The sequence below is a fragment of the Triturus cristatus genome, chromosome 5_1 (genome assembly GCF_964204655.1).
Source record: "Triturus cristatus chromosome 5_1, aTriCri1.1, whole genome shotgun sequence".
In the NCBI taxonomy this organism is placed as follows: Eukaryota; Metazoa; Chordata; class Amphibia; order Caudata; family Salamandridae; genus Triturus; species Triturus cristatus.
Genome location: NC_140587.1, coordinates 161957800 through 161984371, shown reverse-complemented (window position 1 = coordinate 161984371; position 26572 = coordinate 161957800). Strand labels below are relative to the sequence as shown.

Here is a 26572-nt window from a genome sequence, read left to right as displayed (position 1 = left end):
GGGTGGGAAAGTAGTGGCATCACCGGGCTCACACAAATTTACCACCACCCAGCGTTCCCCCAGGTCTCCCGGTAAAAATGGTGCCTCACTTGTGTGGGAGGCCCAAGTACCCGCGGCAGGCAAGGGCCCAAAACGTAGTGAGGCGACATCAAAATGGCCTATCGCAAAACCACCTGGTTTTGCAAGGGGGGTCACTTTGGTTTTTGGCCCAGTGCTCGGCGGCCATCTAGGGAAACCTACCAAACCCACGCATTTCTGAAAACTAGACACCCGGCGGCTTCCAGGGAGGTATGGCTTGCGTGGATCCCCCAAAGTTTCCTTACCCAGAATCCCCTGCAAACCTCAATTTTTGCTCAAAAAATCACTATTTTCACACATTTTGGGGTGGGAAAGTAGTGGCGTCACCGGGCTCACACAAATTTACCACCACCCAGCGTTCCCCCAGGTCTCCCGGTAAAAATGGTGCCTCACTTGTGTGGGAGGCCCAAGTACCCGCGGCAGGCAAGGGCCCAAAACGTAGTGAGGCGACATCAAAATGGCCTATCGCAAAACCACCTGGTTTTGCAAGGGGGGTCACTTTGGTTTTTGGCCCGGTGCTCGGCGGCCATCTAGGGAAACCTACCAAACCCATGCATTTCTGAAAACTAGACACCCGGCGGCTTCCAGGGAGGTATGGCTTGCATGGATCCCACAACGTTTCCTTACCCAGAATCCCCTGCAAACCTCAATTTTTGCTCAAAAAATCACTTTTTTTCACACATTTTGGGGTGGGAAAGTAGTGGCATCACCGGGCTCACACAAATTTACCACCACCCAGCGTTCCCCCAGGTCTCCCGGTAAAAATGGTGCCTCACTTGTGTGGGAGGCCCAAGTACCCGCGGCAGGCAAGGGCCCAAAACGTAGTGAGGCGACATCAAAATGGCCTATCGCAAAACCACCTGGTTTTGCAAGGGGGGTCACTTTGGTTTTTGGCCCGGTGCTCGGCGGCCATCTAGGGAAACCTACCAAACCCACGCATTTCTGAAAACTAGACACCCGGCGGCTTCCAGGGAGGTATGGCTTGCGTGGATCCCCCAACGTTTCCTTACCCAGAATCCCCTGCAAACCTCAATTTTTGCTCAAAAAATCACTTTTTTCACACATTTTGGGGTGGGAAAGTAGTGGCATCACCGGGCTCACACAAATTTACCACCACCCAGCGTTCCCCCAGGTCTCCCGGTAAAAATGGTGCCTCACTTGTGTGGGAGGCCCAAGTACCCGCGGCAGGCAAGGGCCCAAAACGTAGTGAGGCGACATCAAAATGGCCTATCGCAAAACCACCTGGTTTTGCAAGGGGGGTCACTTTGGTTTTTGGCCCGGTGCTTGGCGGCCATCTAGGGAAACCTACCAAACCCACACATTTCTGAAAACTAGACACCCGGCGGCTTCCAGGGAGGTGTGGCTTGCGTGGATCCCCCAACGTTTCCTTACGCAGAATCCCCTGCAAACCTCAATTGTTGCTCAAAAAATCACTTTTTTCACACATTTTGGGGTGGGAAAGTAGTGGCATCACCGGGCTCACACAAATTTACCACCACCCAGCGTTCCCCCAGGTCTCCCGGTAAAAATGGTGCCTCACTTGTGTGGGAGGCCCAAGTACCCGCGGCAGGCAAGGGCCCAAAACGTAGTGAGGCGACATCAAAATGGCCTATGGCAAAACCACCTGGTTTTGCAAGGGGGGTCACTTTGGTTTTTGGCCCGGTGCTCGGCGGCCATCTAGGGAAACCTTCCAAACCCATGCATTTCTGAAAACTAGACACCCGGCGTCTTCCAGGGAGGTATGACTTGCGTGGATCCCCCAACGTTTCCTTACCCAGAATCCCCTGCAAACCTCAATTTTTGCTGAAAAAATCACTTTTTTCACACATTTTGGGGTGGGAAAGTAGTGGCATCACCGGGCTCACACAAATTTACCACCACCCAGCGTTCCCCCAGGTCTCCCGGTAAAAATGGTGCCTCACTTGTGTGGGAGGCCCAAGTACCCGCGGCAGGCAAGGGCCCAAAACGTAGTGAGGCGACATCAAAATGGCCTATCGCAAAACCACCTGGTTTTGCAAGGGGGGTCACTTTGGTTTTTGGCCCGGTGCTCGGCGGCCATCTAGGGAAACCTACCAAACCCATGCATTTCTGAAAACTAGACACTCGGCGGCTTCCAGAGAGGTATGGATTGCGTGGATCCCCCAACGTTTCCTTACCCAGAATCCCCTGCAAACCTCAATTTTTGCTCAAAAAATCACTTTTTTCACACATTTTGGGGTGGGAAAGTAGTGGCATCACCGGGCTCACAGAAATTTACCACCACCCAGCGTTCCCCCAGGTCTCCCGGTAACAATGGTGCCTCACTTGTGTGGGAGGCCCAAGTACCCGCGGCAGGCAAGGGCCCAAAACGTAGTGAGGCGACATCAAAATGGCCTATCGCAAAACCACCTGGTTTTGCAAGGGGGGTCACTTTGGTTTTTGGCCCGGTGCTCGGCGGCCATCTAGGGAAACCTACCAAATCCACGCATTTCTGAAAACTAGACACCCGGCGGCTTCCAGGGAGGTATGGCTTGCGTGGATCCCCCAACTTTTCCTTACCCAGAGTCCCCTGCAAACCTCAATTTTTGGTCAAAAACTCACTTTTTTTACACATTTTGAGGTGGGAAAGTAGTGGCATCACCGGGCTCACACAAATTTACCACCACCCAGCGTTCCCCCAGGTCTCCCGGTAAAAATGGTGCCTCACTTGTGAGGGAGGCCCAAGTACCCGCGGCAGGCAAGGGCCCAAAACGTAGTGAGGCGACATCAACATTGCCTATCCCAAATGTCCCATCACTACGTTTTGGGCCCTTGCCTGCTGCGGGTACTTGGGCCTCCCACACAAATGAGGCACCATTTTTACTGGGAGACCTGGGGGAACGCTGGGTGGTGCTAAATTTGTGTGAGCCCGGTGATGCCACTACTTTCCCACCCCAAAATGTGTGAAAAAAGTGATTTTTTCAGCAAAAATTGAGGTGTGCAGGGGATTCTGGGTAAGGAAACGTTGGGGGATCCACGCAAGCCATACCTCCCTGGAAGCCGCCGGGTGTCTAGTTTTCAGAAATGCGTGGGTTTGGTAGGTTTCCCTAGATGGCCGCCGAGCACCGGGCCAAAAACCAAAGTGACAACCCTTGCAAAACCAGGTGGTTTTGCGATAGGCCATTTTGATGTCGCCTCACTACGTTTTGGGCCCTTGCCTGCCGCGGGTACTTGGGCCTCCCACACAAGTGAGGCACCATTTTTACCGGGAGACCTGGGGGAACGCTGGGTGGTGGTAAATTTGTGTGAGCCCGGTGATGCCACTACTTTCCCACCCCAAAATGTGTGAAAAAAGTGATTTTTTGAGCAAAAATTGAGGTTTGCAGGGGATTCTGGGTAAGGAAACGTTGGGGGATCCACGCAATCCATACCTCTCTGGAAGCCGCCGAGTGTCTAGTTTTCAGAAATGCATGGGTTTGGTAGGTTTCCCTAGATGGCCGCCGAGCACCGGGCCAAAAACCAAAGTGACCCCCCTTGCAAAACCAGGTGGTTTTGCGATAGGCCATTTTGATGTCGCCTCACTACGTTTTGGGCCCTTGCCTGCCGCGGGTACTTGGGCCTCCCACACAAGTGAGGCACCATTTTTACCGGGAGACCTGGGGGAACGCTGGGTGGTGGTAAATTTGTGTGAGCCCGGTGATGCCACTACTTTCCCACCCCAAAATGTGTGAAAAAAGTGATTTTTTCAGCAAAAATTGAGGTTTGCAGGGGATTCTGGGTAAGGAAACGTTGGGTGATCCACGCAAGCCATACTTCCTTGGAAGCCGCCAGGTGTCTAGTTTTCAGAAATGTGTGGGTTTGGTAGGTTTCCCTAGATGGCCGCCGAGCACCGGGCCAAAAACCAAAGTGACCCCCCTTGCAAAACCAGATTATCTATTGTTCCTACAGCGTGAGAATTTTGGAATATTATTGCAAAGAAAATGTGGCAGACATTTTGAGGTTTGCAGGACATTGGGGATAAAAAATTTTTTTGAATTCACAAGAGAGACATCACCATGAACTCCCATGGGTTTCCGACAATATCTACAGTTGGTGGGTTATTCTTGCATGGAAAGTGTACCTTGGCAGAGAAACTAAAGACAAGATTCCTGCACAACCATCTATTCCTCAAACACACACACATACTGGTTGGATTTGGCACGAGGGCGAGTCATGGTTCAGTGTATTAAATTTTGTTAACAAGAGATTTCACAAAAATGAAATGCACTGTCAATAATTAAATTCACAAAAAACCAAACCAATGACTCACAGCTCGTGAGCTGTAAAGCCACGTCAAGGCACCAACCACTTTACAGGCCATTCACACACCTTTCATACGTGATACAAACAAGACCATTCGCACCACCAGGCACAAAAGCAACACATTACAAAATTCACCAAAAAGGGACAAGGTGCACCCAGCTTCAGAAAGACAAATATTACTGCACAGCCATCTAATCCGCAAGCACACACACATACTGGTTGGATTTGGCACGAGGGTGAGTGATGGTTCAGTAGATACAATTGTATTAGCAAGTGATTTCACAGAAATGAAATGCACTGGTAATAATTGAAAGGGCGAGAAACTGAACCATTGACTCACAGCTCGTGAGCTGTAAAGCCACGACAACGCACCAACCTCTTTACAGGCCATTCATACACCTTTCATACGTGTGAGACATACAAAACCATTCACACCGCCAGCCGCGGGCCCATCACATAACAAAACTCACACCAGCACACAGCGCCATTCAAGCGCCCATCCCTTTCACACGCCCACAATCCAGACACAGCAACTACACAGGCTGATGTATTGCGTGGAGTGGCACTCAGGTAGCAGTGTGTATAGTGACCAGCAGAAAGTCACTACTCACACACAGCCAGCAGAGCACCAGTCCACACACACCGCTAGCCAAACACCAGTCCACGCACACCGCTAGCCAAGCGCCAGTCCACAGACACCACCAGCCAAGCTTCAGTCCGCACACACCACCAGTCCACGCACACCGCCAGCCAAATACCAGTCCATGCACACCGCCAGCCAAGCACCATTCCACGCACACCGCCAGCCACGCTCCAGTACACGCACACCACCAGCCAAGCACCAGTCCACACACACCACCAGTCCACGCACACCGCCAGCCAAGTACCAGTCCACGCACACCGCCTGCCAAGCACCATTCCACGCACACTGCCAGCCAAGCTCCAGTCCACGCACACCACCAGCCATGCACCAGTCCACGCACACCGCCAGTCCATGCACACCGCCAGCCAAGCACCATTCCACGCACACCACCAACCAAGTGCCAGTCCACACACACCAACAGCCAAGCGCAAGCCTACACACACCGCCATCACATTTAGGATTTTTTTTAGAAAAAAATAAAAACACAAACAAATTGCAAATAGATACAAATCTTCTAACAGAAAATCAGCAACTAAATACATTGCACTAACACCAACCTTGAAACAGAATCAAATTATCCAAAGAATACAGACCAGGCAGTTCACTTTACAACTCAAGAATCCTCCCAAAAATTCTTTCGTGTGTGGTACGCTCTAAAACAAGCAGAGAGACACAGTGCAGGATGAGAAGGACAGTCGGGGCAGTACATACGACTCTCCTTCCGCAAACCTTTTCGCCAACAGACTCTACATCTCCTACTGGGAAAATCTTTTGCGGGTGTGGGAGGAATGTGATCTGGAAAGTGGCGTTCTTTCAATCTAGCAACATCCTCCACCAGTCCAACTCTAGGAACACTTGCCTGTTCCACTACAACAAGGCTGCCTATTACAGACTCCTGAAACTTAGCAAAAGTCATCTTTGACTCAGGGCAAGAATCCTGGAACACAACAAAAGCATTAAACATTACCAAGTGGAAAAGATGGATAGCCAACTTCTTGTACCAAATGTAAGCCTTACGAAGAGCAGTGTAAGGTTCCAACCTCTGATCTACTCTGTCAACACCACCCATGTGCCTATTATAGTCTAAAATGCACACAGGTTTGCGCGCTTCAGCGACCTGACCCCAAACAGTCACAGGTGCAGTGCTTTCATCATGGATGGTAGTCAGCATGTAGACATCTCTCCTGTCTGTAAACTTCACAGCAAGAAGCTCCTGGCAACGCAACGCACTGCACTGTCCCCGCACAAGCTTTTGACAAACAAGTTCTTTCGGGAAACCTTTACGGTTAGAGCGGATTGTGCCACAAGCAAGAGTGTCCACTTTTGCCAATTCCCTGAACAACCGCACACCAGTGTAGAAGTTATCTACATATAAATGGTGGCCTTTGTTAAAAAATCCTCTTCCAAGTTCCCAAACAATTTTCTCAGTCACTCCAAAAGTGGACGGACAACCAGGGAGGTTAAACCTAGATTCCTTACCGGTGTACACCCTGAAATTAGAGACATATCCAGTCCTACTGTCACACAGCATATGTAGCTTTATTCCATAGCGTGCCCTCTTACTAGGAATGTATTGCCTAAAAACCAAGCGGCCCTTGAACAACACCAAAGACTCATCCACTGCAATTTGTTTCCCAGGAGCATAGATCTCAGGAAATCGATCAACAAAGTGATCAAGGACAGGCCTAATCTTAAAAAGACGGTCACAGTCAGGGTGATCTCGTGGCAACGCTAAACCATTATCAACAAAATGCATCATCCGAAGCAGTAGCAAATACCTGTCACGACTCATGACTGCCGGAAAAATAGACGTTGCCATCAAGGGACTGCTAGACCAATATGAAGACATTGATGGCTTCCTTAGCAAGCCCATCAAAAAAGTTAAACCCAAGAACTTCTTCATCTCTTCAACATTTGTGGGAGTCCACTGGGTAGCTCTAGAGTGTGGCTTAAGACTGGCACAGTTGTCCCTCAAAAACTGTTCGGCATACAAATTAGTCTGCTCAACAATCTCTGCAAAAAACACATCGTCCATAAACAACTGAAAAAAATTGACCGGCAAAAAGTTTTCAGTATTCACTCTAGACCCTGGAACACCAGTAAACTCTGCACCATGCCAGGGGCAACCCAGAGGTCATCACTTTCAAAGGGAAGCCTTGCAGCCCCAGCCTGCAGCCCAGAAGCCTCTTGCCGCACTACACCAACGGGAAGCCTTGCAGCCCCAGCCTGCAACCCAGATGCCTCTTGCCGCACTACACCAACGTGAAGCCTTGCAGCTCCAGGCTGCAGCCCAGATGCCTCTTGCCGCACTATCGGCACATCAGTCTCCGCCTCTAACACAGGAACTTCATCCGCACTAAGAGTATCTTCATCATCCGATGACTCCATACGGAGAGACAACTCACTGCCAGAATCGTCCCCTGCCTCCTCTCCCTCAGATGCAGAGTCAGTCTCTGAACCAATATCAGAGGAAGACTCAAACAGCAAACCAACAACCTGCTGAGCAGTCATCCTGCGGCTAGCCATTATACTTACTAAGATAGAAGACTGCACAAACAAGTCACCAACAACCAACAATGTGCAATCCGAGTAAGTAAAGAAATGTGTACCTTTATCACAAAGATCAATGTACTCAAAAACTATACAATCCAATTACAAGAGACAGCTGCACTCACCAGAAACCAACTCTGCAGTGACACAGCAAAAACCAACGATATCAAACTAGAAAGAAGAAAAAAAAACAAATTACTCACAAGACAACAAAATACACATCGAGCACCAATGCAAAAAGTTTTTGACACTCAAAAAACAAACATACTGCTATTATTACACCATTTGCAAAAAAAATTCATGCAGAGAAATCAAACACATTTACATTGTACAAAAAAGAGCCTCTTACCAAACTACACAAACAGCAGAACCGCCAGAAACAACACGGCAAACTGAAAAGAGCAAAAGCCTTCACCTAGAACAAAAAAGTAAAAAAAAAAAAAAAACATTACTATTGCGATTCACAAAAAATAAAACAATAAACATTACAACATGCTATATTACTACCCAAATGGTCAATCGGGTTATGTTCCAGGTGGGGCAGAAAACAGCAGGGAAAAAAAGGCTACTCTGTCCCGGGGCGGGTGGGCCAAATACATATTATAAAAATTGCCCCCTGGAAGCGACACTTGCCAAAGGGGTCACTTCAGTTTTTATTTACACTAATTCCCTGGTGTCTAGTGGGCTTTCCTGCCCCCCCCCGGGGCCAGACACGGGGCGAAAGTGGACCGATCTGCCCCCAGGGGGGGCAGAAAAGTCTGTGCAGTAATTATCCCCCAGGGAAGCGACCCTTGCCCAAGGGGTCGCTTCCCATAACAATATTACGAAATTCCCTGGTGTCTAGTGGGCTTTTCTGCCCCCCCTGGGGGCAGAAACGGAGCGAAAGTGGACCGATCTGCCCCCAGGGGGGGCAGAAACGTCTGTGCACAAATTCTCCCCCAGGGAAGCGACCCTTGCCCAAGGGGTCGCTTCCCATAACAAAATGACGAAATTCCCTGGTGTCTAGTGGGCTTTTCTGCCCCCCCCCTGGGGGCAGAAACGGACCGAAAGTGGACCGATCTGCCCCCAGGGGGGGCAGAAAAGTCTGTGCTCAAATTCTCCACCAGGGAAGAGACCCTTGCCCAAGGGGTCGCTTCCCATAACGATATTACAAAATTCCCTGGTGTCTAGTGGGCTTTTCTGCCCCCCCTGGGGGCAGAAACGGACCAAAAGTGGACCGATCTGCCCCCAGGGGGGGCAGAAAAGTCTGTGCTCAAATTCTCCCCCAGGGAAGCGACCCTTGCCCAGGGGTCGCTTCCCATAATGATATAACAAAATTCCCTGGTGTCTAGTGGGCTTTTCTGCCCCCCCGGGGGCAGAAACGGACCGAAAGTGGACCGATCTGCCCCCAGGGGGGGCAGAAAAGTCTGTCCTCAAATTCTCCCCCAGGGAAGCGACCCTTGCCCAAGGGGTCGCTTCCCATAGCGATATAACAAAATTCCCTGGTGTCTAGTGGGCTTTTCTGCCCCCCGGGGGCAGAAACGGACCGAAAGTGGACCGATCTGCCCCCAGGGGGGGCAGAAAAGTCTTCCACAAATTCTCCCCCAGGGAAGCGACCCTTGCCCAAGGGGTCGCTTCCAAAATGGCCAAAAACAACATCCCTGGGGTCTAGTGGGGGCATTCCTGTCCCACGATCGCGACGCTGTGCGCGATCGTGGGACAGGAATGCCCAGCATTGAGACATCAGGGGAGAGGAAATACTCTTTCCTCTCCCCCGATGCCTCAAGGCCCTGGAATTCCGCCCCCCCCCCCCGCAACACAGCACCAAAACACTTACCCTCCCCGTTGGAAGCGCTGGAAGAAATGAATTCCAGCGCGTCCAACGCTTCCTGATGACGCCGGCGCGCGCTGTGCGCGCTGACGTCATCAGGAAGCGTGGGGGGGATCGGGGGTGGCAGCGGAAACTCTTCCGCTGCCATCCCCCTCTGTGGGGGCACGATCGATGCCCCAGGGGGGGAGCGCCAGCGCTTCCCCCAGGGGCTGTGCTCATGACGGAGCGGTTCCGTCATGAGCACAGCTCATCCGATGCTCATGACGGAACCGTTCCGTCATGAGCATCGAAGGGGTTAATACAGCAACTCAGGGCGTAGTCGATGCCTTCCACCCCCAGCGAGTCAACCCAAACAGAACAGATTCACCATCCTGGAATTCAACCATTTGTCACATGTAAATCTGGTAAGCCCCTCAACTGTTGAGGGAAGAATGAGGACTTGCTTAGGTAAGGTCTGAATTCTCATGTTTAGCTTTATAGAATATTCTGATTGAATCTTTGGAACAGAAGGTGATCACATTAGACAAGCAACCTTGACTTGGAACAATGTAAGGATTAGTGCCAAAGCAAATAGGCAGCTGTCCCTGCCTCCCTGCTGATAGTAGAGCTACCACTAGTAATAACTTCCTTAAAGAGAGATACAACTTCACTTCTCCTCATGACTCACAATGTGTTGATGCATCAACAGCATTTGAAACGAGGCACCAGATATGGATCCAAGTAGCCTGCACTAGTGACATGCTGCAAAGTCTTCAGAAAAATGCAAAGACTACCTGAGACTGTAAGTAAGACATCATGGTCAACTTCAGAAAAACAAATCTTGCAAAAATTAAATACATTTAAATAGTCCAAGGTCCTGCCAGAGATGACTACAATCAACCAGTTAGGAGGATGGGAAAACCAACTTGTTTGATGAGCACAAATATTTGAGATGTCGATTAGATATATTTTGGATAAGAGCTGCAGGTGACTCGCTGCCCAGAAAGTAATCTCCTGGGATATATTTACAGGTTCATTGACACATTAAGTTCAGACCTGAACAGAGCAGCCCTGCACCGGACGGAAGAACTGCAGAAAATCATCATATACAGCCCAAAGTTACCACCAGTATGAAAGCCTTCTGGATCCCAAGGCTGAACACCGCCTTAGATTAATACAGACTACAAGGCTGCTCCGCGTCCCTTGTGATGTGTCTGTGATGGGAACCACAGGAGTCTGAAAGGAGAGGGTGAACTCTATGGACATGGGATCTAGAAGAAACCAGGAATGCCCCGATGTTCAAGGACGTTAGGATTAGAACCTTATACTGCATGAAGATGGCATTCCACTGAGGGAGGCTGGTAGACCAAATGCTTTCACTCCTGCCATCCAGCTCTGGACCTGCAAACAATCCCTGGGATGGACTCCTGCTCTCCTGGAGAAGCCAGGTGGACTGCTACCGAAGTCTACTAACCTGTTCATGATTCAGAAACACTAGAACACAACATGTGCAGACAATCACTGCTATAACAGGTGTTGCATACAAAGGAACGATGTGTGACTTACAAAAATGTATTAGGAAATAGTAGGACGGACATACTGACCACACCACAAAAGTATCAAGCGATGAACAGCAAAAGAAACCCACCTGACACAGGAAGTCATCCAAGACAAGTAAGGCTGCATTTCTTTGATACATTTCATATTCTTTTCTGGTGCACCGGGTCTAAGAAGAGATTAGTACGCTTCTCATAAAAACAAGGAATGATAGGTGTTGATGTCTGTGGTTGTGTATTGTGATATATATTGTGAAACACAGTCCGCACTGGATTCTTGCCATGATGGGGAGTCAACAGAAGTAGCCCAGTGGTGTGGTCACATTTGATAGGAGTGGTGAAAGGCCTGTCTGATGAATTTAGTGCCACAATGAGTGCCGCAAATGATCTTTGGAGAGCTCCTCCCAGGATGGAGTTTCTAAAGGCTCATGTAGCTGTAACCAGGGCATGGGCAGCTGTGCTCATTTGTTTTTAGGTTTTGCGGATGGAAGTGTGTTCATTTTGTTTATGTAGGCGATGAGTTTGAGGAACCAAACATTCTGATCTTCAATCGCAAACTTGACAAACCGTTGACGAGCGACAATTCATACGAACGGTCAATAGTCACAAACATGAGAAAAACTCCTTGGGACTAATCGAAAGAATGACCTGTTGAAAAGCAGTTCTATTGAACAGATAATGGACTAAAAATACATTCATCTCCTTTGAGGTACAGTCTTTGCTGGATGGAGTTCCCTACAGGGTCATGTAATAAAAAAGAATGGAGTAAGACTGCTGACCTTCTTATCAGTCTTCTGAATTTTGCACTCTGGATACCCACTTGACACATAAGATACCCGAGGAGATGGGTGTAGGCCCACAGCAAGAGTACTTTGCACTTGGTAAGAAATGTGGGCAAAGTAGTTTGAATGGTGCAAAATATCGAAAGTTAGTCCTAGAAATATGTACACAATTGTGCTATGGCTATGAACTGTGGGCACAAGACAGATATATTTCGGTATATCAACCACCACTTGTGATTAAACTATGAGAGGGCAGGGTAGTCGTGGGTTGCAGCGGGGACAACTCTCAGTACAGTTGTCCCCGCTGCAACCCACGACTACCCTGCCCTCTCATAGTTTAATCACAAGTGGTGGTTGATATACTGAAATATATCTGTCTTGTGCCCAGCTTGAGAAAGATGCTCCAAGACTCTGACCTGTCCCTCAACATTGATGAACACTGATATAGGAAAGATTTATCCATCCATTTTCTGCTCTCCAGGGTAGAATTCACTACTTAATGCAAACAAGGATAAAAAATGGAAGACAAAGGGGTAGATTTTTCTGAACTGGAAGCCAGTGTAATAGAGGCAGATGACTGGAAATGGAAACATGCAGACGAAGCCCCAATGCCAAGCAGGCATCAACATGCTCTAGAATCAGGAGATGCTCGATAGTGTAGCTGGGCAGACACAGATACAGAGAGTTATCCAATTCTTGCCTTCATGATTGACTGAATCGCCATTTTGCGATGATCAAAAGGCAGCAGTCAATTGAGTTTGATACAGAGGTGGAAAGACAGGAAGCTGCTAACTTGGTACCATGGCTTGAGAGCGATTGGGAGGTGATAGAGGATACCTCAGATTTCAGCCCATAAAAGCTGGAACAGTAACGGACCCCCAGCTCAGGAGGCCACCAGGCAGAAGCCGAAGTTAGCAACACCTGACGCATTGTACCGTTAGCCGAGACATTGATTGGATGGCCATCGTTACACTACTTCACTGAAGATCCAAAGCATCTGAATAAGGAGATAGAATGTGGGAGGCAGAGGATGAACTGTGTTGGGCTTAAGGAAAAGGCTTGCAGAACCCTACATGTGGAAGGCTTGAAAGCTGACAGAGGAACAAATATACTGCCTGCTCAGGATCATCTAGAAATGATTTGCACCGAGGAAGCACAATATCTCTGAAGCCCAGTATGCTCAGGCATTGACTCAGCCAATGATCTGAATCACTATCAAAGGCTGCACTCAAGTGTTCTAGAATAAAGACAGCTCTGGTACCCTGATCCCAGATAGATGGAAGATCTTCTGAAACAGCCCACAGGCAGCTTCTGTGCTGCGGGAAGACGTTTGGAGATAAAACAAAGGAATGAGAAGATATATATTTGCTTAGTACCTGGGTATCTGCTTTGAGATGTTTTTAGCGAGAGAAAATCAAAGGGAGATATGTACAAGGAAGTGGCCTCCTTGGCTCAACTCCACGCTCCGCCACTTCTGAAACTCAAGGCTGCACCATATTTAAAAGAATGTGGCGCCACCTTGTGTTTCCCCCTGCGATGGCGCTAAGTTTAGCAACTTAGCGCCAACTCAGGCACCCTTGCAGAATAGTGCAAGGGTGTCTGCGTGCAGGGTAGGATTGTTTATGTGTAGGAAGGTATTGTGAGAAAGTGGCTCTGTATATACTGTTCCCAAGTACGTACAGGGTGTACAGAGTCCACAGTCCCCAGAGCTTTGGCAGAGGCTAAAGGTAGATATAACCTTACTCTCTAAAGTGGTAGGTTGGTCGAGCAGTAAGGCAGTATCAGAGGACAGTGTAAAGCATTTGTTGTACACACTCAGTCAGCAAATGGTCTCACACACTCAATAACTGAACTCTAGGACAATGATTTATATAAAAAGTATATGGTTGTTTTATTTTAGAACCAACAATAGGTATCAAAATATACTTTCTCAGAATGAGATGCTTTAGTTAAATACTTTTGCAATATGCAATTGACTTTTGTAGGTAATAGTTACAGGTTGTTGCAATAGGCAACACAATTTCAACCACAATAATACATTGAGCTCAATGGGAACTTTAAGTTATATGCAATTAATTACTTTCAGCATTACTTTTCTAACTCCAGGACTGGATCCTAGATTCAGTCCTGGGACAGTTCATGGAAACAAGTGAGTAAATTCGGTTAAGTTACTGTTGTGATTTTTAAACAATATTTTTCTATTTTAAAAGATGAAACTTTTTCTGATCAAATTACCAATGTTATCCTATGGAAGGAAATTCACTTAGCAGGTAAGTGAGGTTATGGTTTCTAGGTCAGTGTGGGATCCTGGATCCAGCACTAGGGTACCACCTGTAAGCAGCTGAGAAACTGCGTTTAAGTTATACAGGCGATTTTTAAGGAATATTTATACGTTTGTAAAATCGACAGAAGAAATTTCATAGAAAAACAGACAATGGTTCCCTATGGAAGAAAATTCAAGTTACGGGTAAAGTATGTTCTCGTTACTTTTGTAATACAGGGCTGGGCTCCTAGGCTCAGTATTGGGACCTCTATCTAAAACAAGTACGTAATTACGTTTTCACAGTTGGTACGATTTTTAAAGAATATTTGTAGTTTGCAAAAATCGACACTTAGAAGAAATTTCACAGAAAAACAGTCAATGATTTCCTATGGAAGAAAATTGGGTTAGTGATAAGTACGGTTGTGAGTACTTTTCAGGGTCAGTGCTGGGCACCAAGATCCAGCACTGCCATCTCTCCTAAGAGCAGGTGAGTATTTCCGTTTTCGTTACTCGGTTGATTTTAGGTGAATATTTTAAGTGTTAGAAACTCCACACTTAGAAGAAATTTCAGAAGAAATCAGTCAATGTTACCTTATGGAAGAAAAAAGAGTTATCGGCTTTTGTTTAAGTACTCGACTGGCAGAGTTAAGGTTCTGGGCACAGACTCAGGGGTCTCCCAGGGTCAGGTTGCTACAGTTGTTACTCCCTCAGCGGCATTGGGGCGGCCGGGTGCAGAGTGAGTTAGGCCCAATGTTATCCTACGGAGGCAGGGGGAACTTGGTTGGTGGCTGCTGACTAGCAGGCCACGCGGCTGTGGGAGATGGGCTCCTGGTCACTTGCTCAGGGCAAATGGGGAAGTAGGTAGGAGTAGAAGTTGCACTGCCAGGGCCACTCGGGCGGCTGGGTGCAGGGTGCTTTTGAGCCTTCAAGCGCTCTATGGATTTCAATGGGAACGCTCAAGGACGAACAAAGGCTGCAAGCTCGGGGACGAAGATTCTTCGGGTGCCACCACCACTTCAAGAGGTAAGTTGGGTAGTTGGAGGATAGGTAGGTACCCAGGAGTCTGGCACAGGGGGCCGCCGGGCGCCGGGTGCAGGGGTGCCTTTTGATGTCCGGAGATCTTACCCTCTGTGATCGCGGTGAGGGGGTCCCTGGTTCGGAGGCTGCATGCATCATCAGGAGCATCGAGGTGGGTCCTTGGGTGCCAGATTCGGGGTCACAGTCGCCGGGGGGACGTCCTCGGGGTCTTTGTCCACTCTGGCACAGGCCAGGCTTGGCGGGTGCAGAGTGTGCAGGGTTCGCGGTTCCGGGCTGATGCCAGGGGTTAGAAACTTGCTTTGAGCAGAGCCACTGCTCATGCGACTCCCAGATGCTCAAAGTCACAAGGTAGCCAGGTCCTCTGGGGTTTGTGAGGTTGCTGGCCACAGGAGGTGCCGGGATTTAGCAGGAGCAGGTTTGAGGGTCGACAGGCCGGTAGGGCTGGGGCCAAAGCAGTTGGTGACTTCCTCTTCTTAGCAGTTGCACGGCAGGTCTTCTTTCTTCTTGTTCTTCTTTGCTTTTTTGGAATCTGGAGAGGGAAGGTTCAGGGTGCCCCTGAATACTAGATTTAGGGGCGTTACAGGTAGGTAAAGGGCAGGGACCAATGGGTCCCTGCCCTGGGGTGGGTACACCCCCTATCCTGTCACTCTCCTGTGGGAGGGGGGCAGTAGCTAGTCCTGATTGGGCAGGGCTTCCCATCTTCAAGATGGCGAGAGCCCGGAGATGTGCTTCACCTCGCCTCCCCCACCTGAGGGGTGGGGTTGGCAGAGGCTGGCACATACCCTGTTTTTACTTGGGGTTTCCGGCCAGTCTTCCCGCCAGAGTGGGGGTCAGAACCGGTGGGGGAAAGGTGCGGGGTACAGCAAATGGCCTGGAAAAGCTCACAAAGGCGGCATGCCTTTGAAGCTTCCCCCTGCCCATCCTGGGGGAGGCGACCTAGCACCTCGCCCAGGATGTGCATTGTTGCAGGCCCAGGAGAGCGGGCGCTCTCCACCCAGGGGTCCAGCAACAAATCTGCTGTGTGGCAGCCTAGGCAGCCTCTCAGACAAGACATGGATTGTAGGTTAGGTTTCAGGAGGCATCTCTAAGATGCCCTCGGTAGTGCTTTGTACATTAAATCCCACACTGGCATCAGTGCGGGTTTAATGTGCTGAGAAGTTTGATACCAAACTTCTCAGTCTTCACTGTTGCCATTATGGTGCTGTGGTGTTTGTGTTTGACGAGCTCTCAGCACCATATACTCTTAAATGGCAGCACTGCACTTACAGCGCCCAGGAATGGACCTGGGTACTGTAGGGGCACAGGGCTCACGCACCTGTGCCCGCACCACTGGCATAGGGCACCCAGCTAGAGGGGTGGCTGATGTATGCCAGGGCAGTGTAGGTTGTGGGCATGGCACACAGGGATATGGGCCATGTTGACTCTTGGTTTTGTCTTGTACCCAGACACTCAGCCTGCAAGGGCAGTGTGTTTGTGTTAGGGTACAGGGCCTCTAAGGGTGGCACAATAACTGCTGCAGCCCTTAGAGGCCTTCCCTGGTCACAAGGCCCTGGGTACCTAGGGTACCATTTACCAGGGGCTGACATGTGGTCAGGGTTTGCCAATTTGGGTTTTAGGGAAGGAACATAGGCCCTGGGCCCCTGATTGGCAGGAGTCCAGGGCACACTCAGTCAAAGTACATTCAGCAATTCAGCAAAAAGTGGGGGCAGACCATGGAAGAAAGATGGCACTTTCTCACAGGTGTCCCTTCCTGCACATAAACAATCCTAAAATGCCATTCTGTCACTTTCATGAGAACACCCACTCCAGAGGAGGGCCATTGTCTGGTGCAATGTTTATATGCCACTGTCCCTTGGTGCATGGCATGGCAAGGACAATTTAAAAAGCTTAACAATTCTGTGCAGGATTTCGCTATCAATATCTCAGAAGAGACTGCCCTTCCAGTGACAGACCATAGGTATATTCTGGTATTTCCCTCCCACTTTCTTAGGCGATAGTGTCAATAAATGTGTATTTTTCCAGCCACAAATATGTAATCAAGGATTTCCCTGTCATTGCTTTAGGTACCATACTAAGTTAAATCCCTCTTTGAAAAAGGCCTATGAGCCTGAGATTTCCACTTCACTCTTTCTCAGACATATTCTCTGCTATTGACTTTTGCATGTGGGTGACATTTTTTGTGCGATTTATCCCTGTCTGAGATGAAAATGTTGTGTGATGGTTCCCATTAGTGTTGGCTCTTCAAGCTGGAGGAAGTTTGGTAGATGGGGAGATGTCTAGTATGTTGTCTCTATTAAACTCCTGTGATTCTACTCCCTTGCTGGCATCATTTACAAAGTCCTTTTCCAGGTCCCTTTGGGATTTGGTTCTCCGGTGCAGCTCCCCAACTGTGCCCTCAAGCAACTTGACAATGAAGTTCATACCAAACACCCTGATGAAGTTGCTGGCCGCAAAGGCATAAAGCACTGGGTTAATGCTGAAGCTAATGAAGGCCAGGGTGGTGGCTAAAGCTCGACTTGCCTTCCAGGCATGCTTAAGCTTCTCTGCCATGTTCCCTGTGGCCACTCGGGAGGCCACCTGAATAACATTGACCACATGGTAAGGCAGCCAAAGCAACGTGAAGGTCAACACGATGGCCAGGATTAGTTTTTCAGTACGCACCCGCCGCCGGAACTTTGTGGCCTTCAGTTTCCGTAAGATGAGAGCATAGCTCGTACAAATAATCGCTAGAGGGACTAAAAATGCTACCACAGTCTCTAAGGAGTAGTGGAAGATGGTGTGGCGGCTCGAGGGATGGCAAGGCTCACAGATTAGCATCTTGGTGTTGGCTTCTTCCACTACTTCGCGGTAAGCAAAGGCTGGGATTGACAGCAGCATGGATGCTACCCAAATACCCAGCAGAGCTTTCCTGGCCACATGCTTCTTGCGGATTGACTGCACCGTCCAGGGTCGAGAGATGGCCAACAAGCGATCGAGGCTCATCAAGGTGATGATGAAAATGCTGGCAAACATATTGACGCAGGCGAGGTAATAAACAATCTTGCACGTGACCCGGGAGAAAACCCACGTCCTCATGATGAGAAATGTGATGAAGAACGGTGTCAGGCTCAACACAGTGCCATCGGCCACGGCCAGATTGAGGATAAGAATACAAGTGACAGACTTTTCCTTGCCCCTCATCTTCCCAAGGATGCTCCAGATGATGAAGACATTACCAGGTACTCCAATGAGAGCAGCGAGCAGCAGTACGACAGTGCCTGAGATACTGGAGACAGACGAGGTGACCAAGGTCTCATTATCAAAGCTTTTCACACAGTGGTTCATGACTGTGCCTGGTCGTGTCTTCTTCCTGCAGTAGAAAGGGAGAGAGGATAAGAAGGCATCAGAGAAGCTAAGGCATGAGTTGAAGAAATTCAGAATGTAAGGTTTGAGTGAGAAAAGGGTTCACAGGATAAGCTGAGGAAATGTGCCATCAGAAAGAAAGAAGCCTGCCAGAGAGCGACAGTGCAATAGGATGGTCTTAAAAAACATAAAAGATTATGGTGTGGCAAACACTACTTCAGAGACGGACTAGCATGATAAGCTGAGCAATTCAGGATCAAGAGGGTGACCCTGTAGGGGAGAGACTGATCAACATGCGGATCAAGAATGAAATCAGGATAAAAAAAAGGGAGACTGCAGGAGACAGACAGTAACAGGGTAAGCTGAATCGAAAGCACACTTCATTTGATGTGATACATAAAACGAACAGAAAAACATCATAACCTTCGACACTCTCCCATTGGGTCACTAACATCAATCTCCGATGCACCAACATAAGTTTCAAGCACACTGCTGAAGACACCAAACCTTGCATCAGCACACAGGCCGATACACCAATCTCTGAAGCAAAAACAACATACCTCAAGCCCTTGGTACTGCCAAGAAGTGTCCTCTGATAAAATAGTTCACTGATCATAAGAGCACTGGTGCAAGAAACAGACACACACAGAGACCTCATCCCTCTCAAAGCAGCATGCACAACTTGAAAATGTGAAATCACCCAAGCCAAATTAGACTTCCATCGTCATACAATCCCAAGACAGCAACCAAACTGTTCATGCCAGCCTGCATGCACATACAGCTAGCTCCTGCCAGTCCACACCGTCTACAGGAATACAATGCCATCAACAAATACTTCATTGAAACAACATCAACCTCACCAACAATAAAACTGGCAACCAGACATCACCAGGTCATACCAAAGAGGCAGGCATTTAAGCTGCTGACAATAGACAGCCTTGTGCATGTAAACTCCCTTAAAGGTATCACGTATAAAGTCATCAAAATCTCTTCTTCCATCATCAAACTTCTCTCATCAAAACCACTAGAACTTGGCCTGAATTCACAATATACATATTCCCCGCTAATTTGTCAATACACTACAAGCGAGCCAATAAGTGCTCAAACACTGATCTCCTTATTCTGGAAAAGAAGCCGGAAAGAGCCATAGCAATACAACAAACACATATCAAGCAGCATCAAGGCTTCATACCCAATTGGCTGGGCTCTATCTTCCTAGCAGCAAGAAATAGAAACTATCCTAGCAATTGGTAATGCCTCAAAATCGCTAAAAAAGCAAATCTTTTCCACTTCTTACACCAGATCTACCATCAACATTCATTTTGTTTTCGGCAGACAAATAGTTGTTACCTCCTGGCCAGTCATTGTCCAATTGTCCCAGTCCCTACTTCATGAAATTCATAAGGGCACAATATCTACCTATACTACCAAAATGAAAATGAACTGCCCTGTAATGGGAGAATCAGGAAGTGCTTTCCTGCTGCTAGCAAACCCGGAAGACTCGGACGACGCAAATCTTTGCAATATTAGAAGAAGAAGGTAGAGGCTTTACTTTTGCGCAAGGCTGCCAGGAATGTACTGTCAAGGGACGGGAAAATCATTGAAAAATCTAATAGGAGAAAATCGCTATGTTTCCGGGAGGAGACCGGCAGAGCAGAAGGGCCAATAACCGTAGTCTCTCACAGTGGGACCGCTCATCCTGGGAGAGGAGGACATGACATGGAAGGAAAGTTGAATGGTCCAAAATAGAGGAAAAGAAGATCAGGGTGTGGGGAAAGGTAATCAAGGGTGACAACACCAATTCAAGGCTTATGATGAAAGACACTCTGGGCATTTCAGGAACCAGTCCGGGCACTGCCACATTGTGTCTGATAACTCCTAGCTGTACGGCTATAGTCTCTAGGGCAGTATCCGCGCTTCCCTCTTGCACCTTTATTGCACAATCTTAGTAGGTTGTTATATTTTTGCCAGTCGGTGAACAGGCTGCTTTATTTTTATGATCCTGAAACATAATCCATCTGACATATCAGCAATACTGAAGCGATGTGAGCAGGAGGGGAAGGAGCGCCTCGATGGTGACAAAGCAGCAGAGTCAATATGTTAGGAAGGTCTTGTGACGGCCCAGCGGAGAATCCACAACATGAGTGGCCCGGGGGTACTCCGGCGGCTCGACTGGTGCTGACGCTGACACCAGGAGGGGGGCGGAGCCGAGAAGGGAACGTGAACCCGGAAGCCAACGCCGAGACGGAGAGACGCGAAGGAGGCGAGGAGACGGAGAGACGCGAAGGAGGCGAGGAGACGGAGAGACGCGAGGGAGACGAGGGAAGTAAGAGCAAGGCGACGGAGACGAGCGCGGAGGAGTCCTGCTGGGAGACGGCTGGTGGAAGCAGCGAAGAGGCGGAAGCGAGGTCCCCGGCGAACCCCGAGGAGGACGCTCTGGACGAGGCGACCGGGTCCCTGTCAGCGGGCTCCGGTTTCAGGCGAGTGGTGGGGAATACAGGGGGGTCTGTGTTCGGGTGGTGGCAGAGGGAGGCGGGTTTCTCAAGTCTTTAACGGGGGTGGGCTACGGCTGCCAGGACGTATAAAAGAGGGACCAGAGTCCTCACACCCACAATACCAGCCCCAGACCAGAGAGAGAAAAACCGCAGATAAAAAAGGGGAGGGAGGATTTACCACTTAAAACCCCATTGGGAGTTCCCTGAAGAAAGGGCCCAGGGAGGTGAATAAGAGGAGTGGACCCCTGGGGATCACGAAAACCCAGCGCTACCTAGGGAGAGGTATCCCTGCGTAGAACCAGGCAGTATAGGGCCAGAATAGCCCATTAACGCGGATTAACTAACCGCCTGTCCTCTTCTATTTTCCGAGGGGACGCCCGGCGATGCCAGCACCACGAAGAGACCCGAGCAGACGTTAGAAGTCCCAAGGACCCAGAGGAGAAACCGACGACAACAAGGGGCGACCCGGACCTACAGGAGGACAAGCATCCTGGTGTTACTTCCCTGTATAGGGCCAATAAAAGCCTACCTACCGCAAACCCTAGTCTTTCGCTTCTGTGGACCGTGACAGGTCTTTGCATCCCTCAGCAAAGGTGTGTGGGGTCATGGCCTCAAAGTGTGCTGGTCCTCGTGTTTGGAAAGCGTGTCACAAACCTTTTCAAGGTCTCATTCAGCCATACATCTGTTCTCAATTTAATTCTGTAATAAATCTAAAGAGGAATCTTACAGCTCACTGCGTGTGTGATCACATGGGTTTATATCTAAAATAGTGAAGAAGGCCCCTTTCTTGCATGTGGTGATCCTAATCCAATTACACCATACAACCCTTCAAACTAGACCAATCACTGATAAGTAGCCGAATTTCTTAATGGTTTAATATTTAAAATCGAAAAACACATAAACCATACCTACTGACTGCTTTTCTCTGCTGCTACAGATCATTTGCATATATATTATAGGACAAGCTCCTTACTATATTGACACTAAAGATCTTTCACCCGCCCAAATCTGGCTTTCGAAAAAGGGATGTCTGCGGCACTCAATGCAGTCACACTTACACTCCCGGCCACAATCCTGCAAATCTGTCTTTGGGTAATATTGATTCTATTTTGTTCTGAACAGATCATCATGTAATCAGATTTTATGTTGATAGACCAATTTACTGATAGCTGCCAATAAACTCAAATGTGTGGTCGAAAATGTATGTTTACAGTCAAAAAGCTCCATTTATACCTCCAGGTAAGCTACTAGAAGGTTGAAATGCTTCTACTACTGTCTAATTGCGTGTGCAATTAGACAGTAGTAATCCCCACAAAATGTGTGGGGAGTGGGTGGATCATGGTGCAGTTTGCTTTGAGAGTTTGTGAACACCTACAAAGTCATGACTTTGTGTGTGTATTTTCAAACTTATCTCCACTGCTTTGGCTGCACTAAATCCTCCTTCCGGGGCGAAAAGGGGGAACTAATGCTGGAATGAAGGGGGATACAGCCACTTTCCGGATTAAGTAGCTATTATTGATCCAGATCGGGGGCTCCGTCTAGACCCAGTAAAATATGCTGAATTTGTTCTGGTGTAATTTGAGATCACCGGGGTACAATTCAGTAGCGCCCTCAGGTTGTTTGCTTTCTGTTCAGAGCAGCAATGTGCAGGCTAAAAAGGGTGTAATATTGTGAAACGTGCTGGGCGCTAGGACCAGCACACAAGGTGGGAGGAGAACCAGGAGGGAAGAGGAGGAGCGAAGGCGGGGAGAGTTAGTTAGAGTAGGAGCAGGGTACAGGAAAGAAGGGAAATAAAGAGCATCAAGAATAAGTAAGTGTCGGTGTCGTGATTTACTGTCCTACGACACTACAACTGGCGACGAGGAGTGGTCGGGGACCCTGCCTCCCTTACCTGCATCCTGGTGTGCGCTCCTCTGCCTCGGAGCTGTGCTGTTCCGCGGACCGGAAGCTCACCCCGGCCGCGTTGTGCCCCAGCCAGGTTGCTCGTCGGCTCCGCTGCCTCGGAGCTCTGCCGCGCCCTGGGGAGTCCACCCCAGCCGCTCTTCGTTCCTGTGGTGCTGCATTTCCTATCGCGATCCGGAAGACCACCCCGGTCGCGTGTGTGCCCCAAGAAGGTGCATCGTGTTGATTGCGACCCGGGAGCCCACCCCGGTCGTGTGATCTGGGCAGTGAGCGCCCGTGTTGCTGCTGACGTCTGCAGGAGGAGTGCTGAGTCGTGTAAGGCGCCCGGTGTCTGAATTCATCACCGTTCAGGTACCAGTGCCTGTCCGTGTCTGCGCTGTTGCAGCTGCTGCCACCAGTGAGTTGAGCTTGCTATTCTCGCGAGGAGCAAGGTTTCACAGAGGCCATCTTTGAGTCAGGCATCTCCACCAATCCCTTTGCAAGGAGTGCCCAGCGGCCATTTTGAAGTCAGGCAATGGCTGAAAATAGCATCAAGCATTGGCAAATATCATTCTGAACAGTTATTACATGCTCTAAATTACATTACAAGACAACATTAACATACTACGTGGACTGCATCTCTCCAGGGCTCCCTGCTGATGTGTCTACACAATATCCAAGTGCGGATAAGCATCACATACATTGATTTAAGCCGAGTGACAGGCGCTGCGAGGGCTCCGGTGGTAGACTGTTCACTGCAAGGGAGTTGGTCAACTGTCTTCTACACAGTAGCATATCATGTCTGGATCACCCACATCAAGACAGAGTCATGCCTCTGCGAGTGCCCACACCGGGCCGGAGTCGCCTACGTCCACCGCGCAAATGGGTGGACACAGACTTGGCAAGCTTGGAGTCCCGTTTCTACGCCTGCCTGAACCCCTAGTCCTCATATCGGGGGGTGGCATGGGCCTTCGCTGGCAAGAATGGCTAGAGGACTTCGAAGACTTCATGAAAGGGTCACATGTGACTGAGGAGGAGCAGCAACTGATTGCACTACGCAATTTAATCGGGAAAGACATTGGTCAGATCATAAAGGAACTTCCGGCTGACGCTGCTTCGTCATATGCCAATGTGCGTGACGCTCTCAACAGAAAATTTCTTCACAAACGAAACATTGATTATGAAAGGTACACATTCAACATGGCATCTCAAGAAAAAGATGAGCCCATTAGTACTTTCATTACGCAACTGTGACATTTGGCTCGCTACTGTGAATTTGACTCCTTCACGACGGAAGACGCCCTTCGCCTGCGAATATTAGAAGGATGCCAGTCTGAGTCGTTACGTAGACACCTATTAAAGAAAAGGTACTCTCTGGATGAAATTGAAGAAATGACGCGAGTACACGATCAGGCAGAAGAACATGCCAAGAGAATGGAAGCTGGAAGAGGCGAAAAACGTGAACAGGCATTTAGGCTCCAATCTCGTACCACTTAAAAGGTCCTCCCCTGCAAAGCAACGATCATCCAGATCCAAAGTACAGTCTCATTATACAAGTCGCCGTCGTCGCAGTACCAGTCGTACTGACAAAAGACAGGAGCGCCAGCTTAAATGCTACCGCTGTGGATATGACTTCCCTCACACGGAGACCTGCCCTGCATTAGGCCACAAATGCAGGAAGTGTGGCAGGGACAACCACTTTGAGAATGTGTGCGGAGCACTACGCAAAGACAATTACCGAGACAATTACAGACAGTCCAACACTCGACATCATGCCAAAGCAGTGTGGGACCGCAGAGATTCTGGTTCTTCACAGTCCAGCCGTCGTTCTCATGGGACATACCAATCCCGTCAATCGCAATCCCTTGAGTCAAGGTCGCTGTCACCAATATCGCAAGACAGTGATGAGTATGCCTGCATGGTCGCGGATCCGGACCGGCTGAAGAAATACTCATGATTAGACCTTAAAATGAACACGCACTTAGCCAAGTTTGTTCTGAACAGTGGAGCATCTCTCAATGATATCTCAGTTGTAGAATACAAGAAAATGAATCCGCCACCGCATTTGCATAAAGCTGCCGTGCGGGTGTACACCTGGATGTCAAAGGAACCTCTCCCATGTTTGGGACAATTCCCGACTAATCTCACATACAAAAACAGGTCTATTCCAGCCCGCATTCATGTCATTGATGGTCCTGAAGCAGATTGTCTTCTTAGCTTGCCAACGGCAGAACGACTTCGACTAGTTGAAATTTTGTACAAAGTTGATGATGAACCTGACATAGTTCACAAGTTTCCTAAGCTATTCACCGAACTTGGAAAGATGGCTCATTGTCAGGTTCGACTGCACATAAATGAAAGTGTGACTCCCATAGCACAACATCACAGAAAAATTCAGTTTCACCTTCAACAGTCTGTAGGGGAGGAACTGCAGGATCTTCTCCAGGCTGACATCATCGAGAGGACATCAGGACCCACTTCCTGGGTCTCTCCAGTGGTTGTAGTGCTCAAAAAGGGCTCACCTGGTAAAGTGAGTCTCTGCGTAGATATGAGAGCACCCAGCACCGCCATAGAAAGAGAACGGCACCCAGGGCCTCACATCAGCAACATGATTGCGTCACTCAATGGTGCTCAGATATTCTCCAAACTAGACCTTAACAAGGGCTATCACAAGCTGGAGCTCCACGAGAAATCGAGATATATCACCACATTCTCGACTCATCAAGGCCTGTTCAGATACAAAAGACTCAGCTTTGGAGTTTCTTCTGCCGCTGAGATTTGAGGAGGCCATCAGGAAGGTAATTCATCACATTCCCAACAAGCTCAACTACAGTGATGACATCCTCGTCTATGGCGCGACACTGCAAGAACATGACACGGCGCTGGACCGAGTCTGTCATGCTCTGTTGGACGCCAATCTCACTTTAAACAAAGACAAATGTGAATTTCACAAATCCGCACTAAAAAATTTCAGACACATCTTCTCAGGCGCAGGAATGAAACCAGATCCAGAAAAGATTGCTGCTTTAAATGATACCCGCAGGCCCCGAGACGCTGGAGATGTGCGTTCATTTTTAGGCATGGCAAGCTACTGTGCACGTTACATCAAAGATTATGCCACCATCAGTTACCCTCTGAGAAAGCTGACCAAACAAGGACACCCGTTTCAATGGACCACGAGATGTGATCAAGCCTTTCATGCAATCAAAGCTGCGGTTGAATCTGCTAATAACCTTGTATATTTCAATCCTAGAAGGAAAACGGAAATCACCGTGGATGCGAGTCCTGTAGGACTTGGAGCTATATTTATTTATTTATTTATTTATTTAGTAGTCTTATAACGCGCATAGCTGCCCCAGCAATGGGGCGTCCCAGCGCGATCAGAGACGCAAGAGAGAAGCTAGGCAGGTAGGCATTATGCCATTTGGGGGTAGAGCTCAATATGACAGAGAGAGTGATCAGCGGTATATCGTAGCACATGCCAGCAGGAGTCTCACCGACACAGAGAGAGCATACTCTCAGCCGGAAAAAGAAAGCCTGGCGGTAGTCTGGGCTTGCAAACATTTTCACATCTTTATCTACGGAAAACACTTCACACTCATCAAGGACCACCAAGCCCTAATAACCATCTTTGGAAATCCCAGAGGCAAGATGCCACCCAGAATAGAGCGCTGGGGTTTCAGCCTTCAAGAGAATACTTACACCATCATCCACAAACCGGGAAAAGCTGCAAATCCAGCTGACTATATGTCCAGACATCCCAAGGCAACAGCCACATCCAATCCCTCAGTAGCTGAAGAATATATCCATTTTGTGGTGGCTCAAGCCAGACCACCCGCCGTACCTTTGGAGGCCATCCTTGACGCTACCAATGAAGATGCCACACTCCGAAATA

At 48.8% G+C, this 26572-nt stretch overlaps 1 protein-coding gene across 1 annotated transcript in view; it reads right to left on the bottom strand.

The window, feature by feature from the left end:
* Positions 1-13527: 13527 nt before the first annotated feature.
* The window catches only part of LOC146830512 (leukotriene B4 receptor 1-like), a 34945-nt gene continuing 21900 nt past the window's right edge, over positions 13528-26572 (bottom strand). Inside the window, exon 2 of the mRNA XM_085604709.1 lies at positions 13528-18308. Coding sequence (XP_085460835.1) covers positions 17201-18283 — 1083 coding nt within the window. The 5' untranslated portion in view covers positions 18284-18308 and the 3' untranslated portion in view covers positions 13528-17200. The remainder of the gene's footprint in view (positions 18309-26572) is intronic.